This window comes from Perognathus longimembris, chromosome 28, assembly GCF_023159225.1.
Source record: "Perognathus longimembris pacificus isolate PPM17 chromosome 28, ASM2315922v1, whole genome shotgun sequence".
Taxonomy (NCBI): domain Eukaryota; kingdom Metazoa; phylum Chordata; class Mammalia; order Rodentia; family Heteromyidae; genus Perognathus; species Perognathus longimembris.
Genome location: NC_063188.1, coordinates 92,516,901 through 92,543,563, shown reverse-complemented (window position 1 = coordinate 92,543,563; position 26,663 = coordinate 92,516,901). Strand labels below are relative to the sequence as shown.

The following is a 26,663-nucleotide window of genomic DNA, read 5'->3' as shown; positions in this document are numbered from 1 at the left end:
AAATAAACAGCATTATAAATGCATCTAATATTCAGCAGGTGATTGAGATGATTAAATATAAATTTCCTTTTCCTTTTCAGCTTTTTCCAACAATGAGAATAACCCAGAGTTGTTTTACTAAAACTGAATCCAAGAAAGTTAAAATTAATCCAACTATACATGCCAGTCAGGTAAAGTCACCAGTAATAAATAAGCATCATAGTAAGAATGAATGAAAAATTACTTGAATAAGCTGGGTATTGATTCAATCACTATAGAAAACAAATCAACATCAAGGCCCTTGTGCACAGACAAAACAGAAACAATGCTGTCAGCACATCTATGGCTCTTAATCAGAGGCTGAAGTAACATTATTGATTTGGTAGTTAAGATTTTCCCTAATAAATGAGATTGTTCTTTACACACACTCTCTTCCAAAACTTTAGGTGTACAGCCTAGAACCAACTGAAAGAATGGTTCTCATTTACTTTTATATTTATAATTACACCCCTTGTTCTTCATGTTTTGAAGTTATTAGATGAGGGATTGTCAAATAAATCTCAAAATAGTTTAAAAGTAGTTAAAAAATAATCGCCATGCATTGCATTTAAGTGCATAAATCTATATGTCTGTGTATGTGTGTGTGTGTATACACACACATATCTATCTTCCTATCTACATATATATGTACACTTCTTGGGAGCCATTGAGTTAAGATAAAATAAAATTGTGAGAAAACCATTTTAGTAAAGAACTATAAATAACAATGGCAGTAAATCGATGATTAAATACATTTTAAAAATAGATTTATATGCTCTTTATACAAGTAGGCCCTGGGGGATTTTAGAAAATAAAATTACCTTGACTTGTTCAAGCTTTTCTTTCAGCTGTTGCTCATTTCCAAGTTCAAGTGGAATACTAGTAACATTATCTGCTTCTTCCAACCATAAGACAAATTCATTTAAATCTCTTTGAAATTCTGACAGGATATTCTTTTGTTCTTCTAGCCTGAAGTAAGAAGAATAAAATTGTTTTAAATGACATATTTCTCAAACTTTCTTTTTAATTAAACCAAAAAGACATATCAAGCATTAAAAAACAATCTAAAATATGTTAATATTATATAAGTAATTTTAACAAAATTCACTTGCTTTAAACAAAATGTTATTTCCAAAATGACAGTTTCAAAAAGAGAATTGGTTTGAAAATTCTAACATTATGTTATTATGTCATAATATATACTTTTTGCACTGTTATTAACGATAGACCTGCATTCTCTCTACCTACACTACTGACATTTTTGGTTACATACATTTTATTTCTTTGTTGTGAGTGGCTGGTTTGTTTATTATAACTCTGTCTCTCTGTCTCTGTCTCTCTCTCTCTCTCTCTCTTCTCCCCCCCTTACCCCTCCTCCTCTCCCTCTCCCTCTGTTTCTCTCCCTCTCCTCTCTCTGTCAGTCAAGGGCTTAAACTCAGGGTCTGGGTGCTGTCCCTCAGCTTTTTTGTTCAAGGCTAGCACTCTACCACTGAGCTACAGTGCCACTTCCGGTTTTCTGGTGCTTAATTGGAGACTTTCCTGCCTGAACTGGTTTGGAACCACAATGCTCAAATCTCTGTTTCCTGAGTAGCTAGGATTACAAGCATGAGCCAACAGTGGCTGCCTTATTGTAGATATTTTCAGCCACATTTCTGGCCTATATAAGTTGCATATAGGAACATCATTTTGGACAGCTATAAACAAAATTGTATTGAGATATTACTTAATACCCCACTCATGAGGATGACAAAATTATCCCTGTTTGGAAAATACTGCAGTAGGTAAGTACAAAATATGAAAATGTATATTTAAAATGTTTAATTAAAACATGCTTTGTGGAAAATTAAATGACAAAAGTAAAAACAAGGTTTTAAAATAAGAACACTAAATGATCACATGTTAAAATCTCTTCCAAATTATGATTCACAGTCTATTTGAAGAAAGACATAAACTGATTTATAATACTTAACATATGTTGGACTTGTGGAAGTTTTAATTATAAAAATGCATATACTGTACACTATTCAACTAGCCATAAATCTATTCTTACATATTGGATAGGAAGACTTACAGCTAAACACAATGTGTTTCTCTTAAAATAATTTACTTTTATTTTCTTGTCATTTGGGAGTTATATATCTGCTCCATGTAAGCTTCTAGTTGAAGTATAATAAACATCCAGGAAAGTGCACATATGAATGAACACAATGAAATTTTAAGCATTCAACATATAACCATATGACTAGAGAAAGATATGCAATATCGGAAACCTCCTGTTGATTCCTTACAATCACAACCTTCAAATTGAACCCATCAACTTTATTTTGCCTGTTGTGAATATTAAGCTAATGAAACTACATGGTCTGTACTTTTTTGTGTCTTGTTTCTATCACACAAAATAAGCATGTTGCATATATAGTTTCATTATTACATGATGAAGATCTAGATATGTGCTTTCTAATATAGTATCACTATCATATGTGACTACTGAGCACTTGGGAAGTAGCTGGTCTGGACTGGAATGAGCTGCAACTGTACAATACATACCAGACAGCACACAAAAGGGAGCATGATATTTGTACCTTCTGTTCAACCTTATTGCAAACCCTAAGGTGCTGTAAAAAATGAAGCTTATTTTTTAAACATTTCAATCAATGCAAAATATTTCAAGTGAGAATCTCCTACCTATCACATAAAGGTTGAAAGGATAATATTGATAATATTGTTAATGTAATGCATTAAATAAAAATACTAAAATTAATTTTGTGCCTGATTTTAAAAAAAAATATGGCACCTGGAACAATTTCAATTATGAGTGTGCTTCACCTAGTTTTGGCACTAAACAGAACACATAAAATCTGCTGATTGCTTCTCTTGTGACATCTCAATCACATTTTCGATGTCTTTTGTCTCCCTTTTTGGAGATCCACTAGCATCCTTGTTGTGCTTTTCAAATATGCTAAGTTAAATCTCTAGTTGTTAGCCTCTTCTCTGGGGTTCTCTTTCCATAGAAACTTGTTCCCTGGCTTGTCCCTAAATCCTCCATATCTCCCCCACAACATTTATCTTCTTTCTCCTTGTATTCGTCTTTCTTTTGAGGGGGTCAGTGGGGAGTCAGTAGTAGGGATTGAATTCAGGGCTTGGGCCCAGTCCCTGAGTTCTTTTGCTCAAGGCTAGTGCTCTACCACTTTGAGCTATAGCACCACTTTCAGTTTTTGAGTGATTAATTGGAGATAAGAGTCTCATTGGGACTTTTATGCTCTGGCTGGCTTCGAACTGGAATCCTCAAATATCATTCTCCTTGAATAGTTAGGATTACAGGAGTGAGCCACCGGCACATGGCTGTCTTTCTTTTTAATTCCTAAAATTCCCATGCTCTTTAATTTGGTTGTTTCAATGTAATATCTCCATTTCACAGATGAAATTAAGATTCCTGATAGGAAGAATTTTAGAGTCCAATTTATTACTGTAATGTTTTCTCCAGACATAATAGCAGGCATAGAATATCTGAACAATAAACACATGTTGACATAACGAACATATTCATCATTCTTTTCACTCGTGTATGCATTCCTTTTCTCAAAGAATCTTTCCAATACTTTGAAATATGGACTATGAAAAATGCTTTAATTTACCCTCCTAATATACACTACAGTATTTCAATTAAAGACATCCTCAGTCACAGAACATGTTGTACCATTATTTTGGGTACCAAAGGGATAGAGAGTAGAGGTGAGTGGGGAGTGTTGCTGATTGATATGATACTTACAATTAGATAGTTTATTTTACTAAGAGACTTGTTTTAGATTTATTTATATTTTGGGTTTTGATATCAGTAAGTGTTAAAAATTTGTGGATGTATTGCTAAATCATTTTCACATTCCAAGTTGGAATATCCTATACTCTTTTTTTTTCTTCTGAATAGTTTTCTTTTTAATATAGATTTATTGTCATTGTAAATACAGAGGTGTTACAGTTATATAAGTCAGATATTGGGCACATTTCTTTTTTTTTCATATGTTTACTTTTTTATTGACTATATTGTTTTGATGTTTATTCAAAGTTACTGAAACATTAGTTTTTCTAGTTTTTATTTATTTTTTTTTGATTCTTAACTATTTTATTAGTGCCCAACTGGAAGTTACTAGATGGTTACATTTTTTTTTCTCAAATTTTTATTATCAAACTGACGTACAGAGAGGTTACAGTATCATATGTAGAGGGGTTTCATTTGAACAAATCAGTTTGTGAGTAAACTGAATCTCTCTCTCTCTCTCTCTCTCTCTCTCTCTCTCTCTCTCTCTCTCTCTCTCTCTCTCTCTCTCTCTCTCTTTCTGCCAGTCCTGGGCTTGGACTCAGGGCCTGAGCACTGTCCCTGGCTTCTTTTTGCTCAAGGCTAGCACTCTACCACTTGAGCCACAGTGCCACCTCTGGCCTTTTCTATATATGTGGTTCTGGGGAATCGATCCCAGGGCTTTATGTATATGAGGCAAGGACTCTGCCGCTAGGCCATATTCCCAGACCCCTTTCTCTCTCCTAACCCCATTTACCTCCCTAAATTTCCTAGATTCATCTCATATGTGCATTGAGTATTACAGTTATATTCTCTCACTCTTATTTCCATCCTTCTATCCTTCACCCTTTGAAAATCCTACCCCAAGACCATGTGTTTCAGATTCTTGGCATTTATTTTATTAAACTACGTTTTTTTTTTTTTTAAGTAGTTACATCACTAGACCTTTCAGATGGAAGACATTAAAAACTGGTGCTAAGAGAGCCAATGTTACTGAAACTTCTCTTGAAACCTTGCTGGGAAGTTGCTGTTTCTATTTGCTGGCAGTATGTCTTAGGATATGGGACAGTAATGTTTTCCTTTGTTTTCTGGAAGCAGAAATATTTTAAGACAAATATGCTTCATTTGAGCTGATGATGAAGCATTTTACAAATATTCTAATCTGATTCGATTCCCAAGGTCTAGATTTTAAGGGTCTAGTTCATCTTTTCTTTATCTGTTCCTTTTTGTAACTTTTGGTCTTTATTACCAGTTGACTTTACATCATCTTATAGAATATTCTAAATAATTTTATTTGAATAAAACTTTGCTGATATATGATGCTTGTGAACTTAAGCAAGGCTGGGGAAAAAATCAAACAAACACTTAAATGAGAAGAGAAGAGCAGCATCGGACTGAAATAATAACTACAAGCCCTGATTCTTGAATAAAATTCTAAGAGCAAACATTTTCCCACTTCAAATGTATCCCATATTATTTATTTGCATATTTTACTTCTTGTAATACTCTTCAAAGAGAAAGATAAATGACGTATTTATTTACTATAACTCAGGCTTATAAATTTAATTGAGATCAACCCCTACAAAGATTGTGTATCTATTCTCTTCACTTAATATTATATTGTATTTCCTGAGGTCATTAATTACTCTTAAAATGGATATTTATGATTTGAGTAATAAGCCGTATATGCATGCAGCATGTTTGAACATTCCTCTAATATTAGGCACTTATTTTGATTCCGACTTTTATGATAAATAGCTATATCAACCATATTATTTTATACATTTTGGCTCATGTGTCTGCTAAATTCCTTAGAATAATGAAGAAATGTTAATAAGAATACTAAGGATTCAGATATAAACTGTTAAATTTCCTTGCAATATTGATATTAAGAACACTTATAAACTCCTACCAATAGATTAAAAATAGCCTTATCACACTTCCAACTCTATTGAGCACTGTATTTTATATTCTGTTTTACTGAGAATTGGACTCTGAGCCTCTTGCTCTCACTGGGCTTGCCTGTCACGCCTCCAGCCCTGACTTTTTTTTTTTTTTTTTTTTTTTTGGCCAGTCCTGGGCCTTGGACTCAGGGCCTGAGTACTGTCCCTGGCTTCTTTCCGCTCAAGGCTAGCACTCTGCCACTTGAGCCACAGCGCCGCTTCTGGCCGTTTTCTGTATATATGGTGCTGGGGAATCGAACCTAGGGCCTCGTGTATCCGAGGCAGGCACTCTTGCCACTAGGCTATATCCCCAGCCCCCAGCCCTGACTTTTGCTTGTATTTTGGAAATGGAGTCTCACAGACTTTTCTGTCAGGGCTGACTTGAAACTTCAATTTTCAGCTCTCGGCCTCTTGATGAGCTAAGAATATAGGCATTAACAAGAGGTGCCTTGTGCTTATGAGGTATTTTATAATTTTTATTACTAACAATGCTGGAAAATATCAAAAGTGCATTTTATCTTTTATGTTTCTACTGTCTTATGTTTCCAGAGTTTGCTGTGTCTGTTGCCCATTTTTTCTGTGCTTTTGTTTGTACAAGTACATTTCAAACTATGTACAAAACGTAAATACTTTGAATATTTTTCTAGGTCTACTTTTGCTTTATAGTTTTGTATGTGATTGCATATTTATCTAAATAAAACACCAAGTAGTTTATTCTTTTGTTATTTTATTCACTAAAATATTACTAAAATTATATGTATTCTATAATTGCTTTGAGAATTTTATTCTGGATCCTTTTATATCCATTAAAATTTGTTAAAAATATAATTCATCTTTAGTTTCTGTCAAGTCAAATTTCTGATCTCAAATGACTTTTCAGAAATTGTTATTTTTTAGCCTGCAAATATCCTACTTATTTATTTGTTCCACTTTCTGCATTTTAAAATTTCTTCATGAACTTCGGTTTGTTATTTTGCTGCAGAGTTTGTGATACTAATACACTAGCAGTCTTTAACGATTTAGATATATTCAATTTCTGGAAAATTAACCCTTTCTCCAACCTGAGCTATTCTAACTTGCATAATGTATCACTTGATCAAATTATTAAATAAATCTCAATGAGGAATTCAATTGGGATTTCATTAAATAAATTTGTGAAGAATTATTATCTTCTTAACATAATTATGCCAAATTGTCTATGATTGGAACACAGAATATTTGGAACTTATTCATGAACTACAAACAATTAAGTGCATTTTATAATTAACCTTCAGCATCAATTTGAAAGGCAGCTACTTGCAGATAATTTTATGGCCATTAAGTACATACTAACATAGAAAATTCTTAAGAATTCCCAGATAGAATACTATCATCTTTTAAAAAGCACAAACTTTGGTTACAGTCTTTGCTCTGATCTTTCTTTTCACACAAAGCAAGAGTTTTTTCCTGATGATTTAAATTTTCTAAAAAGTCAAAAATCTTTTAAAGCATGATAAGTGTTTGGTAGTTATTTTTGTCTAGATTTTTTTTCACTATATTTTGAAATCTAAGAAAGATGGTGCCAAAATTTCACTGGGGCTACCTTATTATAATCTCCTTTTCAAAGTGCATGTGTTTTCAGAAATTTCAAAAGCCTCAATTTGAAGTTTTTAAAGATGCACTTTGAATTTATGTACTCAGATGATTGCAGAAAAGCAAAGGAACACAGCATTTCCAGTCTTATCTCGTGACATAGCAGTTTAAACATGCTTTATATTGGCATTCATCACGTGAAGTGTTATTTTTTTGTTTACCTACTTGCTTAATGCTTATGGTAGGATTTATTCAGGCATGTGGTAGTAATAATAATGAATGAGATATTTAGCATTACCCATCTGCAATTAAGTGCTAAATATTTTACTTTTAGAGGCATTTCAATACATTTAGCTCTTTCTTTTTAGAGGGTAGCTTCTGCTTGAAATATTGTTTTGGTCCTAATGCAAGAATATGATGGTGAGATATTTGCATAATCAGAAAGGAAGAATTATCCATGTGTTGCTAATTTCAATGAAGTCAACATTAAGTCTTTTTTCTTTCCATGGTGTTAGGCATTGACTCCAAATATTAAGTCTCAATAAACATCTCTATGTAACATAAGAATATTGTTAAATTACTAGGCATGATTACAGTGGGAGGAGGGATTACACAGTGTTTCAGGGAAAGTGCTAGATATTTCCATATTTGAAGTGCTTTTAACACTCAGTGCATCCTTCTGTACTGCCTTCATAGTGCTCTCAACAAGGAAGTTAAATCTCAGGAAATTTACTTGCTATATGTTCAAATAAAAGAGGACACTTCATCCCATTTTCCAAATGAGAAGATCATCTCCTGCTTTTTTTTTTGTAAACTTTAACATAAGAAGCTTTAGAACACGTAGCTAGAATCAATACCTTTCTACTTATCAAGCTTAAGTAAGTATGAATGTAGTACTTTAAAGTATACAGTACAAATGATAAGAGCAGTTAATCATTAAATTCCTTCATTTGTATTTCATACAAAAATTGTGCTCAAATCCTTCACATTCAACATTGGACTTTTTATCATAATGATGCATTAATCACTAAACTCAGCCCTCCAGAAGGTATTACTGTCTCTTGCACACCCTTTTTCTGAGTTACACTACTTCTGGATACACGTGAAATGTTTCACTATGAATTTTATTGGAAGCTACATGAACATAATTACATAATTTAATACATTTTATGTTATGGGAAGATGTTTCTCTTTTTTCTTCTGCACCATATGTCCATAAGCCACACAACATAACCACTCACTGAGTTGTTTTGGTGACTATTCTTTCCAAACCTTGATCAACCTAGCATCTAACTAATAAGACCAAAGTTAATTACTAGTTAATCCTTATAACAAATTTGCTTTCAGTTTTTAGGATTCTCCCTTCTCCATGATCTCATTTCTATAAGCCACCAAAAGAAGCATCACTTTATTATGCCATACAGCCAAAATATCTTTCCCAGACAGCATTTTGTTGTTTTGAGCAAAATAAAGTAAGCAAGAATATTGTTATTTGAGAAAAAATAGAAGAATTCAAATGTGAGGTGACACTCTTATAGAAAACTCTTATTTAAGAATGTTATTTATTAAGAGAGTTATTCAAGAGGGCTTATTTAAAATTAGCCCTCTTATTTTTGGAAAAACATAATAACTTCCACAGATCATGCTCTTTATGGGACTTTGTCTCTCAGACATCAAGCCCTAACTCCAGTTAAACAAACATTCTTCCCATAGTTGGTTAGTACTTGGGTCACACAATTAGACCTTTGTTCATATTTTTCTGAAGTTCATGACTCATAAAATAGTGTTTTGCAAATGGATAGCATATCAAGGTTTCTCAGTCATTTATCCCCTACTAGTAAGAAATGTATAGCATCTTATCCAAACATATAGAGAAAGATGAGGCAAAGACTGAATCTTAGCAATGAGCGCACCTGAAAGGTAAAGTACAAACCTAAATACTGCTGATTTTCCACTGAATGGATGAATTTGAGCAAGATACTTAACCTTTATATGTTCTGATTTTCTTGTTGTAATACAGGGACAGTGACCAACTCCTGTGCTTATGAGGATAATACATGCTCTCCAAACCCCAGGTTTTAGCTTAATCCATTGCTACCAGCTTTCGTCAAATGATAGAGAAAGTAAAAGGAAAGATAGAAAAGGGGATGTGGATACTGAATTCCCTATTTAAGGCTCAGAATATGCCTTAAATGTACATACTTATCCACAAAACTATCTATAAGGCATGTATTAGTATTCACTGGGGGAATACTTGAAATTGAACTTTTTGTTGTGCTACTTAACAGATCTATTTCTTCTGTCCATCTGCTGTACTAATTATTTTCCTGTAGAAATACAATTAGAAACTTAATATTAATCTGGAAACTTAGTGTCAACCTGTGCTATTACAAGTTGAAGTAGATGTATGATTCCAATGCAACAAGGATTGCTGAAGACCAACTAGTCTTCAATGATATGACAGGGAATATAAGCAACAATCTCTATCAACATGAATTCTATTTGTAGGACATTAAATAAGATAAAGAAATAAAATATAACAGAGTGTAATGTAGTGACATGGTGCAGAAAAGCAACAGGAAGTAAAGATGAGGGACAGAGAACTTTGAGGGGTTTAACGGATAGTTGCAATTTTTTAAAAGTATGACTAGGGAAGACGTCACTAAGAAGAGGGCATTTTAATAAAAATCCATTGGCTTATTGAATACTGACTCATGTCCCTTACTTGTACAGCTAGCTATTATTATTTTTCAGCCTCTCTTTTCATTAGGTGCGGCAGCAAAAATGTATGCTTCCCAAAGGAATGTGAGCAAAAGCGATTCTTTCAGATATCAGCCCTCACTCAAAACTCTCCCCTCTCCCACAAAACAGTGCTAGCTTGCTCTGTCTAAAGTGGAAAATGCACAATACTTTTGAAAGCCACATGTTATAGTTGAGGTCTCCTGAATCATAATTGGAAAGAAGGTGTTAGGTGCTCACAAAAGAAAAAAACTTTGCATGAGTGAGAATTTTTTTTGTCAGTCATGGAGCTTGCTCAAACCCTAGGCACTGTCCCTGAGCCTCTTTGTGCTCAATGCTAACATGTTAGCACTTGAGACATATTGCCACTTCCAGCTTTTTATTGGTTCATTGGAGATAAGTGTCTCACGGGGACTTTTCTGCCCAGGTTAGCTTTGAACTGCAATCCTCATATGTCAGCTAGGTATCAGGCGTGAGCCTCTGATGCCTGGCTAGCAAGAAATTTTGACTGTGCTAAGCAACTGAGATTTTTACAGCTATTTGAAATAAATTAGGTAATATAGAAAAATGTAGGTGAGGGAGCAAACCATGTAAATATTATTAGAAAGAACATTCTAAGCAGAGTGAATGAGTATCAGGACCTTGAAGCAAGAGCACAGTTAGAATTTCCCCAAAGAACTCAAAAAATATTTTGAGAATAGCAAGAGAAGTCTCCAAGATTTTCTTCCTAGAGTTCCATTGTTTTCATATTCACATTGCCTACCAAATTCAATTTTTAAAAGAAGCAATTGTGTAATAATATGATTAGGGAATCTTGTATTGAATGTGTTCTTTCACTCTGCTTTAACAGAGTCATTCAATCCACTGAGACCCAGTCCTTCCTCCAGGTAGGACTGTGTGTGTGTGTGTGTGTGTGTGTGTGTGTGTGTGTGTGTGTGTGTTATCTACAAAAGAACTCAGGTGCTTGGAAGGCCTTTGGAAACTATAATGTTACTGTGGATCATCCTCTAGCATAGGAAGAGTTACATAATCTATCAACAAAGCCTGTTGCAAAGGCATCACCATCTGGTGAAAGATGCAATGAAGAATGCATTACTTGAAATAGTTTTTCTAATTTCAGTCCCAGTTAATGTTTTCCTTTTCTAGACATTCAAAAGCCCATCATCTTCCTTCATAAACCTGCTCCTCTGTCAAGTTCAATGATTGGCTTCTAAAGTTTCTTGTCACTCAAGCTAGAAAACAGTCTTTTGCTCACACTCATAGTTGAGTAATAAAAATGTCTTTAGAATTTTACTTGAGACTATGAATCAGCCCACTTCTTTCTATTTTCCTTATCAACATGTTCTCTGATCTCAGTTTGGGTACTCATGCCCTTCTGGAATTGATTCCTAATTTGTCCCTTCTATTCTACCCAGTCTCCTTCTTACCCAGTCTTGAAATTTCAGAAAGAGAAATATTCCTAAACCAGCTCTCAGATTATGTCCTCATAACTTTAAATAACTTCTCATTTCCAATGGGGTTGAATCCGACATCTTTAGTGTGGGTCAAATACTCTTTGTGATCTGGTCTTTATTTTTCTTTGTCTTTCTTATTTGTTTCTACATTCTAAAAATCAACAGAAGAACTTGCATCTTTGAATTCCAATATTCTATCCATGTCAGGACTTCTCACATAATGCTCCCTGTGCCAGCAATAGCCTTCCACACATATAGAATTGCATAGCTCTTAGTTTCCTTTCCAGTCTCTGGTTAGAAATTGCTTCCTATAATGCTTTCCTGTTATAATTTATAAGACCTGTTTATGTAGCAGGCATCAAAAAGACAACCATGTCTTTTATGATTAGAGTCTCAGTATCTGATTTAATATTTCATTAACTCATAAATTAATGATAGCCAATCATCATCATTTGAGGACAATACTGTTCACATCAATCCTAAAATATTATCTATGAAACACAAAGTATAAATATGTGAAACTAAATTCAGGTAGGGAAACTACATACTAAGGCTTTGCAAGCAATGGCCTATGAGCTAAATCATTCCAATTGCCTGCTATAATAAATACAATATTATTGGGACACTGCCACACCAATTCATTAATGTATTGTCTGCTTTTATCTTATAACACATAATCAAGTAGCTGCTGTAGAGACTAAATGGCCTATCTAATCTAATCATTTATGGCTAATACTAAAGTTCACCAACATCTGCTATTATTTATCTTATACAAATACTAGGAAGTGAAAGTTATGAGAATTCAGATATAAGGAATCCATTATATTATTTAAGGTGTAGCCAAGAAAACGTGGATTCTATTAGAATTACCCCTCACTCTCTGAAACTATCATGAACATCTTACACAATTGTCATTTCATAGAATATATCATAAAAACAGCTACTAGGAAAATTAAATATTACATCTGCTCATAAGCATTTAGTCTGTTTATATTTACTAATTTTCAAGTATAAGAAATGCTTACTTAAATAAAATGTTTACTTAAAACATGAAAAATACCCCCCAAAATAAAAAAAAAGAAAAAGACCCATAGCTCTGTCTCCTTTCCTCTTTATTTTTACACTATTCAAGTTTCTTACTGTTTTTTCTTCTGAATCTCACACTAACTGCATTATATTTTAAATAATTTTACATTCTGTTTTGCTACTTATTTTCTCTGAGTTTTATGATGATTGTTATTAGCATATTTATATTTTGATTTCCTTGGGGTAGTCATAATTCCTGCCTCTAGAGACATGCCATACTATGATATTTTCAGGGGAATTTGAATAGACCATGTAGAGAAGGAAAAGCAGAAAGAGAGAGATTGAGAGGGGGGGAGAGGAGAAAGAGAGAAACCAAGTACATTTTGTTCACACTTTTATCCTGCAGAAGAAAAGGCAAAGGGTACTTCAATTCAATTTATTTGAAATCTGCCCACAATACCAGGTAAGTGCTTCAGAAACACAAGTTACTATTCTCTAAAAGAATATAGCCACAGGAGGTACAAGAATAGTGACTTTCCCCTCAAAGAGCAGTTCCTGGGGGTCCTGGAGACCCATTTGGAAGGTCAGCAAGGTCAAAACTATTTTCATAGTAACACTCAGATGTTATTTGTCATGTTATCTTGCATTGTCTCGTGAGTTTTCTAGGATATGTGATGTGAGATATGGCTGCACATTGACTGTCCTAAAAGAAAGAAGTATCAGCTATCTTCTCTTAAGCTAAACATTGAAAGGACTAAAACAAATAAAAAATAATACCACCTTTTAACTAAGTCTTTTCAGTTGTATAAAACACTATCTAAATAACATGATTATTTTAATACAAACATGTATTTTTCGTATGAATTAGTAAGAAATGTTCCAAACATTTCTGAATTAAACTTGACCTTGGTAATCTACAGAAAGAAAAGCTTTCAGAGTCTTGAATAATTGTAAAGAATATAAAAAGATTCTGGGACCAAAAGTTTCACAACACTGCTGTAGAAGAATTAAATATACAGGACTTAAACACATAAAGTAGGAAAGGAGACAATTTTTCTTGGGTAAAAGAAATACTGCTTTATTGCCAAGCATAAAGAATCACAGTTTATCATGCATTTCTAGAACACCAACATAAAGACCTCAGACAAATGAAATAATCCAATATGAAATGAAAATTCAAACAATCCATTAAGTATGAAGAACTCCACAAGAATTTTCCTCTTAAATCCTGAACATTTGCCAATGAATTTATAAGAGCCAGGAGGTGAGTCATATAGGCCAAACACCATGAGAGCCACTTTAAAAGTTAAATCAACTGCTTCAATATCTACTTGTGTGTTATGCTAGGCTCAATAGGGCACCTTCAAAGGATATCATGTCTCACCCAGAAATTATAACATTCTGGCATGTCATTAATTTAGTATTTTTTCACCAATAAATGTTTGCATGTACACAACATACAGAATTTGAGTGTATTATAGGATGTAGTAGACACAAAATGTTGATAGAGTTGTAGGAAATAGTGACCGTATACATAAATGGGCATGGCTAAAATATGTAAACACTGAATTGTAGCTATATATTAACAAATATATATTACATGTTTACTAAATAACAGACTTGATGGATATTGATAGATGTCTTAAGAGCCTAGGAAATATGTTCAGCCTAGGAAACACCTTCATTCAATAAAGAAGGGGTGAAGTATTCAAGAAAAGGGAACATTATAGACTATGGTGAAGTAGTAATTCCTTGTTTAATTCTTTCATAGTGAGGGGATTGCTGACAAGAATATCAAGAGACAGTGATGGGTTGGATTCTGAAGACTTCTACATGTCTGCTAATATTAATATATTACATCTGTAGTTCAGAGAACCTTTGGAATTTTATAAACAGAGGTATGACATGGTGGTATATATTTTTCAAATGCCATATTTATTAGTCATTAAGATATATACTAAAGGTATCTAAATGGGTTGTATTTACATAATAGCTTTTCCTGAATTATCTGTGCAAATTAAGATTTTTATCCTACATGGATTTTATTAGAGTATTATTTATTATACTTTCTACAACATTTAGCAAATTTATTAAATACCAGGTATGGTATACAGAGTAACTCTGGAAATCTTTCTAGTGATTTCTAGAGATTGGTTTTTACACATAAAATAGATTATTCACTTGGTTAAGTACATACTTAAAATATTAATTTAAAATGATATCTCCTAGCATTAAAGAAAAAACAGATTCAGACACATATGACAGAGGTCAAGCACTGTTAACTGATGTAATTTTTTTTAGTATCTAGATCAGTAGGGCAGACAATGGATTGACCTAACATTATAGAGAAAATTCCCCTGTTGGTGTATGATTGAAGGCAACTTCCCTCTCTCCAAGGGAACTGACTATCATTGCTTCCCTGCTGAATATAAGAAGGGGTTTTGCTTTCACTCTACAGAGAGAATTGATAGTTTCTAACACAATACCACGTCATTTCTTCACTCTAAGTCTCAAAAGGAAAATATAACAAAAACCTAAGTAAAGGGAAAGATACCAAATATTGTATATTACATTTGTGTCCTGCAAACATCAGCTAGGAAAAAGCAGAACCACCATATAAAGAAGTAAATGAACTGAGGAAAAACATGTTAACTTTTGTTTTTGCTTCTTTAGTTGCTATATTGAAGTTTTATTATTAAACACAAAACTACCTAATAAATGTATATAATATGATAAGTTGGATGCCCCATAAACCCATAATTGCAACCAGGGTAATAAACATATCCATCAACTAAAAAGGACTCTATTATCCTTTATGATTTCTTTCTTTTTTTAAAAAGGTAAAACACTTAAACTCTACCTTCTTAACCTTAAAACATCAGAACATAGACATTATATATCTTTCAGTATATCTCTACAACTTATTCATCATACATGATTATAACTTCATAGCTCCCGGTTGCTGCTGGTTCATCCAGAGGCAACCACCAAGCTGCCACATACTGTTATGAGTCTGACTAGTTCAATACCATACACAATACAATCCAATAGTACTATTGTTTGCTTTCATTTAGAATATGCCCTCAAGGTTTAGACACATCGTCATTGATGTTACATTTAAGGATAAATAGCATCCCAATGTATGATTACGCTATACTTTATTCAATTCATCTTTCAACGTCCATTATGTTAACCCCATATCTAGACTACCGTGAATAATTCTGCAAAGACCAAGGGAGTCAGGATTTCATTTACTTTGGATACACACACACACAGACACACACACACAGACACACACAGACACACACACACATATTGATTCCATTACTTATCATCTAGATTCCAGATTTGTCAATCACACTATACTACCACATTTCCTTCGGGTTCACTTTTTACTTGTTTCATTATAAACTCATTGAGATATAATTATATACCATAAAATTATAGACATAATTTAATAGCTTTTTAAATATATGGACATGGCCTGTATTTTCATTTTTATGTGTGTTCTCTAATTTCATCTACGTTTAACAATTTTCACTACAAGATGTTTACTCTTTGGGTGATTTATTGCTAGCTATCTTTTGTAGTTTTTATAAATTGGATTAATTTCTTGATTTCCCTTTCAGGTCACTCTTGGTATATAGCATGTCGCTGCTTTTTATTGGTTGGTAAATTTTATCCTTGTATTTTGTTGGATTTGTTTACTAGTTGTAGTATTTTTTGTAGAGGCATTGGGATTTTCTATGTAGAGGTTCATGTTATATATAGACAACAAAAATGTGGTTTCCTCACTTCCCTTTCTATGTCTCTTTATTTCTTCCTCTTGTCTTATTGCTCTGGTTAGAATTTCTAATGCTGTGTGGATGCCCATTATGATTTATTCTTTTACACATACTTATTAGTCATTTATATATCTTCATTGCTAATTTTTAATTGCATGGTCTATCTTAATATTGAGTTGAAAATCTATATATTGTGGATAAAAGTTTTATATGTATGTACACATATATGTGGATGGGAGAGAGAGAAGGAGGGAAAAAGAGGAAATAATGTTTTCCAGTGTGTATCTTGACTGTATTTTCTTTTTTCTTTGAACCAAAAAAGTCTTTATTTTTAAAGTCTAATTTATCTACATTTTTCTGTTATAGGTTGTGTTTTTGGTATCATTTCTAAGAATTCTCATAATCATAAAAGGTTTCTCTTATATTTCTGAGAAATATTATTTTTAATTCCTTTATGTTTAAGATTCATTTTGAAATATTTTAAGGGGCAAATGCTTAAATAAATTCTTGAACATGTGTGTATTCACTTGTTCCAGCACCATTTGTTGAAAAAGGTTATCCCTCACCCCTCTGGTTTAACTACTTTATCACTTTTGTCAAGTATCAAGCACCTTTGTCTATCTTCTCACAGTTAAACATTTCCTAGTTGTTATCAAGCAACAATTGGTCAGCTATCATGTTCAAATACTTAAACAAATAAAAAACTTTCAACTCCTGCCAAAAGATCTGTATATGTGTTAGGGAATGTATTAAAAGTTTAGGTATTTTTTAAAGTCTGTTTAAAGCACGTAAAATGAGTGCTTATATCCTGGCCTTTTATGGTTTCTTCACCTGACGGTATCCTCATTAGGTTAAAATGCTAGCTAGTCAACCAGTCAGTTTCTTGCCATAATCAAGACTGAAACTTTAGATCAGTTGACTTTCTAGACTGTCTTTTCATTTGTCACCAGGGTTACTGAAAAAGCTTTTTGGCATGTGTCTTTCCTCATTTACTTCAAATAAACTCATCTCCTGTGGTGGTGAATCTGTTAGTTTTTTTTTTATTATTATTATTGCTTGCTCCACTTTAATAGGGCTATATTTACAACAGATTCTAGAGCAGGGAGCAACTTTAGGCAAATCTCTCACACATTTGGACTCTTCTTACTGAATATTTAATTCAAATAATCACTTTTCAATTTGGTGTGGATCTTTGGTTGATGTCCAGGGTCATGCAATGTTTTATTTACCTGCTCCATTTTATTGTTTTGTAGGAGAGATTTATAAAGCTACTTATTTCACCATCTCAGAGGTCTGATTTCAAAAGATATTTCTTTTTATTTTAATAATTTTTTATTTATTGTCAAAGTGATGTACAGAGGGGTTAAAGTTTCATATGTAAGGCCTTGGGTACATTTCTTGTACTATTTATTACCTCCTCCCTCGTTTCCCTCCTCCACTTCCCCTTTCCCTCTCCCCCCCATGAGTTGTTCAGTTGGTTTACACCAAATAGTTTTGCAAATATTGCTTTTGGAGTCGTTTGTCTTTTTATCCGATGTCTCTCAATTTTGATAATCCCTTTCACTTCCCGAGTTCTAATACCAGTATATACAGTATACAGTATCCAGGGTACTCAGATGAGATACAGTGATAGAGCGGGGACAACCACAGGAAGGGGATACAAGATGATCATCAACAAAATTACTTTCAACATGCCATGTGACATCGTAGCTTCTTTTGTTGATGATCCTCAAAAGATTTCTAAGTCCTTATTCAAGAGGTGGTATAGGACCAGGTAGTTTACTTACCTGATCTTTAATCTCATAATCTTATATCAACCCTACTAAATATGTATTATCTTTAATTTTAATAAGTAAAATGAGGCTTAGATAATTTAAATTCACCCAATCAAAAATGATAAAAGTAAAAGTGGCCTGGTATTTACTTTCAAAGGTAATGAACTCAAATAGGGACATAGAAGCTTATTGTTATCCATCCCTTTTTTGGCAGGTTTGTTTAATTGGCCAACCCCTACTCAATTACTCTTTATTTTACTGTCTAGAGAAAAGGTTAATTGGTAAGAAACGCCAAATAAATCTATAGCAGAAAAATGTACTTTGGTCATGGAAACTAATCATTTAAAAATCTTTTTATTGGTTCATACAGTTAATTTGGTTCTCATGTGTATTCCTAATAAACTCCAAGGCACCACATAACTCTCAGAGTTACATAAACAGAAACTCTGTCTAGCAATAGAAGTCACTGTAAAGAATTCAAATCTTAATTCTCAGGGTCTTTAGTTTTTTGGGACTGGGGTTTGAACTCAGAGACTTGTGCTTGTGGGTTTGTAAGTACTCACTCTACTGCTTGAGTCACGTCTCTAATCCTTAATTCTAATTTTTTGAACAGTAAAGGATATCCACTGACAAGTGGATAAAACACTGAAAAATGCCATTTCTCCTCCTCCCTTCCATCATAACCATTAATGGCTTCAAATTTTTTAAACCTTTGAAAATAATCAATTAGTTACACCTACGTCGAGGTTCTCATAGTGTCTATTGTTCAAGGAAAGTTTTCCTCTCTACTTTTAATTTAGTCTTCTCCAATTTTTTCTGGTCCTGGCACTTGACCTGGGTACTGTCCCTGAGCCTCTCTGTGCTCTAGGTTAGTGTTATACCACTTGAGCTATAGCAAAACATCTGGTTGTTTTCTGGGTACTTTATCAGAGATAAAAGTCCCATGGGCTTTTCTACTTGGGCTGGCTTTGATTGTGATCCTCAGATCTCAGCCTCCTGAGTAACTCGGATTATAGCATGAGCAGATGGCACTCAGCTCACTTTTCCTTTACTCTAAAATTTAACACCACCAAAAAGAAATAAATTATCATATCTTCTCTGATATTGGAAAATTTTTTTCCAAATTTTTATTATCAAACTGATGTACAGAGAGGTTACAGTTTCATACGTTAGGCATTGGATACATTACTTGTACTGTTTGTTATCTTGTCCCTCATCCCCCCCTCTCTCCTCCCCCTTTCCCTTTCCCCCCATGCGGTGTTCAGTTCACTTACACCAAACAGTTTTGCAAGTATTGCTTAAGCCTGAAAGGAGCAAAAGTTAATTTCTTTAATTGGCCAACATATTGTAGAATATTCACTTGCTAATTCATCTTGTACTTACTAGCAACTTTGTTTACATAGATAAGTATGATCAGGTTCATATCCCTGACTTTTGCCTCTTTTATAACTTTGGTCAAATATCCTGATTTTTTTAGATAAAATGTGGTATTTTTAAAAATAAATGTAGGAGTACAACTGTTCTTTGCTTACTACTTCACAGAGTTGGTTGAGATGATGTACATGAAAGATCTTTAAAGCTGAGTTATTGTGAAGATGAACTACAAAAACATTTATAGAGTAATCACATGTATACAATAATCACATAAAACTCAGTGTCACCAATATTATTTCTTATAACTTTCAAGCTTAAGGATGAACAAACAAGAAACGAGTAATGCTATTTACAATAGACCAGTGGAAGGATAGAAACCACTTTCTATACTTTTCTGTAAGAATGGGATCAGGTTTGTATCTTACTCACAATACCCATTTATTTTTATGTTAGCTAGTTACAGTCTATGTTATTCTCAGTTATTAGACATGATAATTGAAGTCTTATAGAACACATGTGGAGACAAATATTTGAAATATAATTAATATTTGATCTTGGACTTTAAAACATTCATTTGGTCAAATAAAGTAGAAAGAGCAGAAAAAGTAGTTGACCACCTTTGAGACCTCAAATAAGAGGTCCCACTGGGGCAAGTTTTATTTACAATTTTATGCTCTCAAATTATCATAGTATGGTATGAAGAGTCTATGTGCACTTTATTAATTAGGGTGCCCCAAACATAAATGGCATATTTCTTGTCTACTTCATTTATTGCCATATCCCATGTCATTCAGTTTTATTAAAGAAATCTCCTTGCCAAACCTGACAGGTTATATAGAACAAGGTAAATGATGGAAAATAGATCCAGAAGGTAAAATATTTTTGAAAATATTATCCTGGAATTTTTCTAATATCGATTCAATACAAAAAAGAAAAAGAAGTGAGAAAGATGTTTTAGGCTAAAGGAATAAATAAATAAATAACAAAAGGCATTGTATAACTTAATTTGAGATATTACTACTAAAATAACCCCAAATATAGAAGGCATTTTGTCCTATTGAAGAACTATGAACATTGACAGGATATTGAAAAAAAAAGTACTATTTTCCATTTTCTTGGGTAATACAAATACAAACTTAAACACATTAATAAACACATTAAACAGATAAACACATTAGATAGTAAAAATTTACACTATGACATGATAAATTATACAGACTTGTACCAAAGAAGGATATTTTTAGGAGAGGAACACAAAGATGCAATACCTATGTACACCTGATCATATAAAATAATATGTGATCCTCCCCTAAAAATATCCTTCTTTGGTCTCACTGTGTGAATGTTTAGTCTCATCATGTCCAAGTGTAATTTTTTTTCTCTTTTACCATCCACTGTGTTGACTTGTAGATTTGCACGCACATTCTAGTTACAACAAATGAGGGAAACCATGCAACCTATGTTTCTTTGGGTCTGGATTACTTAATATAATATTTTTGGAGAGGATCATGAATGTTCAATACTTGTCTGCATATGATCACATTAAATGTGTTTATTGACATGAACTCCAACAAATGGAAAGAAGAGGTGTTTTGTTATTTTGTTTGGTGTTTGTTTGCTCCTTCGTCCACATTTTTATTTCTGTATATTTTATCTCGTATGTAGGTTTATCTGTTTTGGAGAGTGTAAGGAAGAGCACAGAAATGGAGGGACAAAGAGTGAATAAATGCATCAGTGATTCTCACTAGACACTGTTGAAAATGAGATGTCAGGAAGAGAAAACTGGGAATAATGAGGGAAGGTGTGACAGTGTTAAAAAAAATGTATTCCTTATTTGACTTATGTAACTATAAGCCATCCATACCACCTTTATAATAATGATAAAAATGTATGAAAAAAGAAAAAATACTTTTCATTATGTTGTCAGTAATCTATTGCCTGAGTCATGGACCCCTACATTGCCTTGACTAAAATGTCTTCCCTTGGAATACTTCAAAAGAACAAGAGTGCACAAAATTTTAACTGTATAGCAAAATGACGAAACTATAGTAAATTAGAATACAATCTTCGGTAAACAGACCAAGGTAACTGACCAAAAACAGGACTCCTAAAATTAATATTTTAAATAAATAATAGAAAATATCTAAGACTAGAAAGGAAATCAATTATATTGAAATAAAAGTACAAAAAGCATTACAAAAATAAATTTTGATATAATATATATGTACTTGCTTATTAACACATTAAATAATAGGATTTTCATGCAAATGTAATAAGCACTACATTTTTGAAGTGTTTACAATCAAATAGAAGGAATCATTTCTAGTCCTCTATTCTGCAGCACAATAGGATGATCATAGTTCACAATATCCTATTACATCTTGTATGCATAATTGGACGATAGGGATGTGAAGGATCCAAAAATAATTAAGAGTTAGAAATATTAATAATTCTGATCTCACCAGTACATACGTATATATATATATATGTACTATTGAAATATCACGGTACCCCATGAGTATGTACATGTTTATAAAAAAATTAGAAAAAATGTTTAAGTAACTGGAAATGCTAACTAATTTAATAATTATATACGGTACATATTTCCCAAATTATCACACTATGAACATAAATTTATACAGGTAATCTAACAATAAAATATAAAAATGAAAAAAGCATGACCAGTGTTTTGAGAAATATATGACTGTAATGAAATGTGAAAACGATTTGATTTCAAAGGTACTGCTTTTATTACTGTGATTTTTTTCTGCACTCAAAATAGAAGGAAATAATATTTTGGAAAATAAATAAGTATTTTTTCCTATTGAAGATGCTAACAATTCTTAAATTCCATGTATGAACCTGAGCTTCCAAACTATTGTACATTGGCTTCCTTTTCTTAAACCTAAGACTTTCCTTTATAGCAAATAGGTTTTCATTTGCATCTCCTTGTTTGTGAAGATCATTGCGGTGGCTAAGGTATCATTAAACTCACAACTATCATGCTTAACCCTGTGGATGTCATGCAGCTCCTCTGCTCATAATTGAGGCAACAGTGAATTTTGTCTTAAATTGCACAGCTAATTGACTGTATTTTAAACTTCATTTGCTTCCAATCCAGTTGCTTCCAACATGGACTAATGCTAATGGATGTCCACTCATATTTGAATATTTGTGAGGCATTTCTTTTCATACTTCTGATATCTTACATTTTCAAAGAGAAAGATTTAAAATTATATAGCTCTAGCACTCCAAATACTTTTTTAGACTTTTTTGTTTAAATTATACACTTTCTTTTATGTGTGTCCTGGCTTGAGGAATGTGAACAGTTATATTTAAAGGCCACTACTAGTAAAGAATATTATTAACTCAAATGGGTATCTTACTTTTCACAATAAATAAATTTCTACTTGCTCATAACTTTCACTGTGTGTCTATAAAACTATGATATTGATTAACAATAATCTTATGATTGTAGCCTTCTCACAATTGTTAGGTTAACATATTTTTTATGAAATATTAGCTTATTTATTTGTACACGATTTGCTTTTGCATAGTTAGAAATAGCTATAAATGAATTTTGAGAATCTGGCAAGTATATTTGTTATATTTTACAAAACTTAAATAATACGAGAATCCTGTGGATGTTTGCAACAGAATTGATTGCTGTGAAATTTCAAATATGCTAACATGTATTTTTAAAATGTAGTATGAAGTAAACAATGTTAAAAACTGAGTTAAAAAACTCAAAGAGGGCTGGGGATATAGCCTAGTGGCAAGAGTGCCTGCCTCGGATACACGAGGCCCTAGGTTCGATTCCCCAGCACCACATATACAGAAAACGGCCAGAAGCGGCGCTGTGGCTCAAGTGGCAGAGTGCTAGCCTTGAGTGGGAAGAAGCCAGGGACAGTGCTCAGGCCCTGAGTCCAAGGCCCAGGACTGGCCAAAAAAAAAAAAAAAAAAAAAAAAAAACCTCAAAGAGCTGATCTTGACTTTTTAAAGCACAAAAGTGCAATATTTAATGTAGGTCACAAAATTGAAACAGGAGAAATTCTTCTAACCAGTTGTAGCCAAATCCCTTGTAATTAAACTACAATTTGGATCATATTTCACAACAGAGTTGGCATCTACTACTTTTTTTTATAAACCCAGAACAGTCAAAATTTTAGAGCTTATATGGTGAAACAGATATAATGCACTCACCTTATATATAAATTATCATTTACAGTTAGAAGCCAGTGACATATAACAAGATTTTTTAAAATTAAGGTCTGTAAGAGCTATAAGAAACAAAATAATATTCTGTATGCATTTACTATATGGGAAAAATATTAAAATGAGAAACATCTCATACATGTTAAGGTAAATAAACATCTAACTGTCTTTTATCAAGATATGTACTTTATAGTATTGTAAAGCATTTTCTTTAATTTTCTTTTCATCTTATTTTAGAGTAGATTGAGCCTAACTCTTAAATGACATTATAGAGGTTTAAACCTGTTCATAGAATGAACATATCAGTTAATTAAATAATGGGCTACTTTTGGGACTAATAGAAGTTTAGTCTTTGAAAACAAACTTGTAAAGTTGTGTGTCTATTTTGTCTTTATATTCAAGCATATTGTATAAACCAAGATTTAAAATAAAACATATTTAATATGATTATTCTTAAATGTTGGCAAGATTTGTGTGTATGTGTGTGCATGCATATGAATAGAAATCAACACATATTTTATGTCTTGTATAAGAGGAGGATTTGTATCCACTTTCTGCATGATGTCATATGAGCAAAGATGTTAAGTAAACTTGCGGAAAAGACAATGAACATATTTCCAAAACCCTCATTTTAGTACATCACAAACAAAGATGTTAATCAATAAGGTGTTTAGGTCTTGTGTATTCAATAGAATGTAAGGGCTTATCAAACGAGTTTTCCATGTTCATGATATTCTCATTTGGTAAACAAAAGCCAAATACTGCCTTATAAAATAAGAAACATTACTATCAATAAGTAGAAGCACAATACAAAATACCACTTTTAAAATATCTATGCTTTCCAAGTACCATTGTATGCATTTGGCTGTCAGTGCTTTCAGTGGAATATAAGAGAAAGTTAAATGGCCACCAAATTCAACAATGACAATTTTCGGTTTTATTTTCTTCTCTAAATTTGAATACTTTTGACCTATGTATCTCTTCAAGAATGTACTAACAGATGCAGTAGAAATAAAAACAAATATTAAAATGTTTTAGCATCAAAATTGTATTTAAAGCTGTTAAAAGTCTTTGTCTTTCCTACAAAATAGTGATTTATAATTGCCTTATACTTAAAAGATTATAATTGAACTTCAGCTTGTGAAAGTTGGTATATGCTGAAAACATTCAGATTTAAGCAGTAATGTGTGATTTTTGAAACAAGTCAAAAGTTGAAAATAGCTGAAAAGCACTAAGAAGCAACAAGTATATATTTTAGGATCTGAGAAAAAAAATGCCTTTCTTGCTATTGATTAACTTGATAGCCTCTTTAAAGGCACTGTCTTTTACCCAGCTTATAATCTTCTTTCATGAAATCTTTTTTTTCAAAAGACAGTTTAAATAGTTTTGCTGCAAATTTCAGCATTCCTGTTTTATTTGTCACCCTACCTCCTTTTCCTTTCTGCTAGCTGTTTGCAGACCTCCTGCCACCGCAGATTCAGGCTTCGCAATTTTTCCTGTAGAATATTGGCATCTGCTTTTGAGGACTGTTGAATTATTTCTTCCCCAGTTGTATTCAGTGTTCTGACAACAGTTTGCCGTTGTCCAATGCCATCCTGGAGTTCCTGTAGCATAGCAAAAAGGAGAAACAAAAATGAAACTCCATGTCCTTTTATTGGAGGGAAGATTAAACAATGTGCGACCACATTCAGCTGCACTGGGAGAAAAAGAATTTAAAAAGCTCCATGTGAGAGGTGCTCTAGGAAACTGACATGCCCATACCCATACCCAAAGGACACACAACAGAAAGACACCTTTTATGTGCCAGTAAAAAAGCATCCTCTCAGTTCAGCTCTAGTTTTCAGTTTTGCAAGCTTGTCAGCTAAAAGATGTTATAATAGCCTACAAATCAATTACTTGCAAACTTTCTCAAGAGAAAATTTGATTTCTTATTCCCACAAGGATGTTCTATGCTTAATAGTCTATGAAGTGTGGTAAAATTTAAACATGGACAAAATATTTGGATTTCTTTGTGTTTGTCAATAGGAGAGGTGAAAACAACAAATAAAAATTTACCGTAGGGTTAAGAATGCCTTGAGGTTTTAAAATAAAATTAATTGCTATTTGAAAAGGACATTTATTTCAAATTCTGTTTTCACCAATGCATTTCACATTATAAAACCTCATAAAACCAAGAATTAATTGGTTTTAGGGGCAGCCTATCAAATATACCTCTGAGGTACAATAATAAATTTTAAGAGAATCTATAGCCAGCACAACATTTTTATGTGTTATTGATGGTGTCAAGTTTAAATATCTTCTACTTCTTATTCTAAATAAAAATTTAAGAGTGAAGTGTCTGAAAACTGTTCCATTAAAAGAAAGACTATTACTACCAAGTATGTACAAAAGTGGAAATGTTTTCTTTTTTTGCCATTAAATAAAACGGGCAATCCATCTCTAGGACTTCTCTTCAAAAATAATCTTCACTGTATGGTTACAAAATAATCAAATTGATGTACATTTTTAGACAGAGTAAAATCTCCTAAAGACTTTCATGTTACATGGCTTCTCAGTACTTCTAAAGTACTTTCATATAATGTTAGTTTTTCATATTAGAATTCTTATAGCCTATTTCAAGCAATTGAAAGACACCATAAACCAACAAAAGCAACAAGACTACATTATCTTACAATATATGAAAATACACATTTTTACTGAACTATTCATGAGGTGTCTTGACCATAGTCCCTTGAATGCATAAGAGATGTGCTCTGGCAAACATATGCAATTTCCTTGCAATTGGTTGAGTTTACTCCACTGTTTACCACCTGTTCAGGTCAGTATTGCATGTGACAGATACTTCTGAGTAGCAGGGAGCCCAGTTGTAATCAATTGTGTCTATATTCTTTTTTTTTTTTCTCAAATTTTTATTATCAAACTGACGTACAGAGAGGTTACAGTATCATACGTTGGGCATTGGATACATT

The 26,663-nt window shown here is 32.8% G+C and overlaps 1 protein-coding gene across 2 annotated transcripts in view; it reads right to left on the bottom strand.

Moving 5' to 3' along the window:
• The window catches only part of Dmd (dystrophin), a 1,916,788-nt gene that overhangs the window by 766,217 nt on the left and 1,123,908 nt on the right, over positions 1–26,663 (bottom strand). For both annotated transcript variants that reach the window (XM_048336444.1, XM_048336436.1), the window contains 2 exons: positions 25,123–25,298; positions 840–987 (listed from right to left, as the gene is read on the bottom strand). In XM_048336444.1, the coding sequence (XP_048192401.1) occupies positions 840–987; positions 25,123–25,298 (324 nt within the window). The remainder of the gene's footprint in view (positions 1–839; positions 988–25,122; positions 25,299–26,663) is intronic.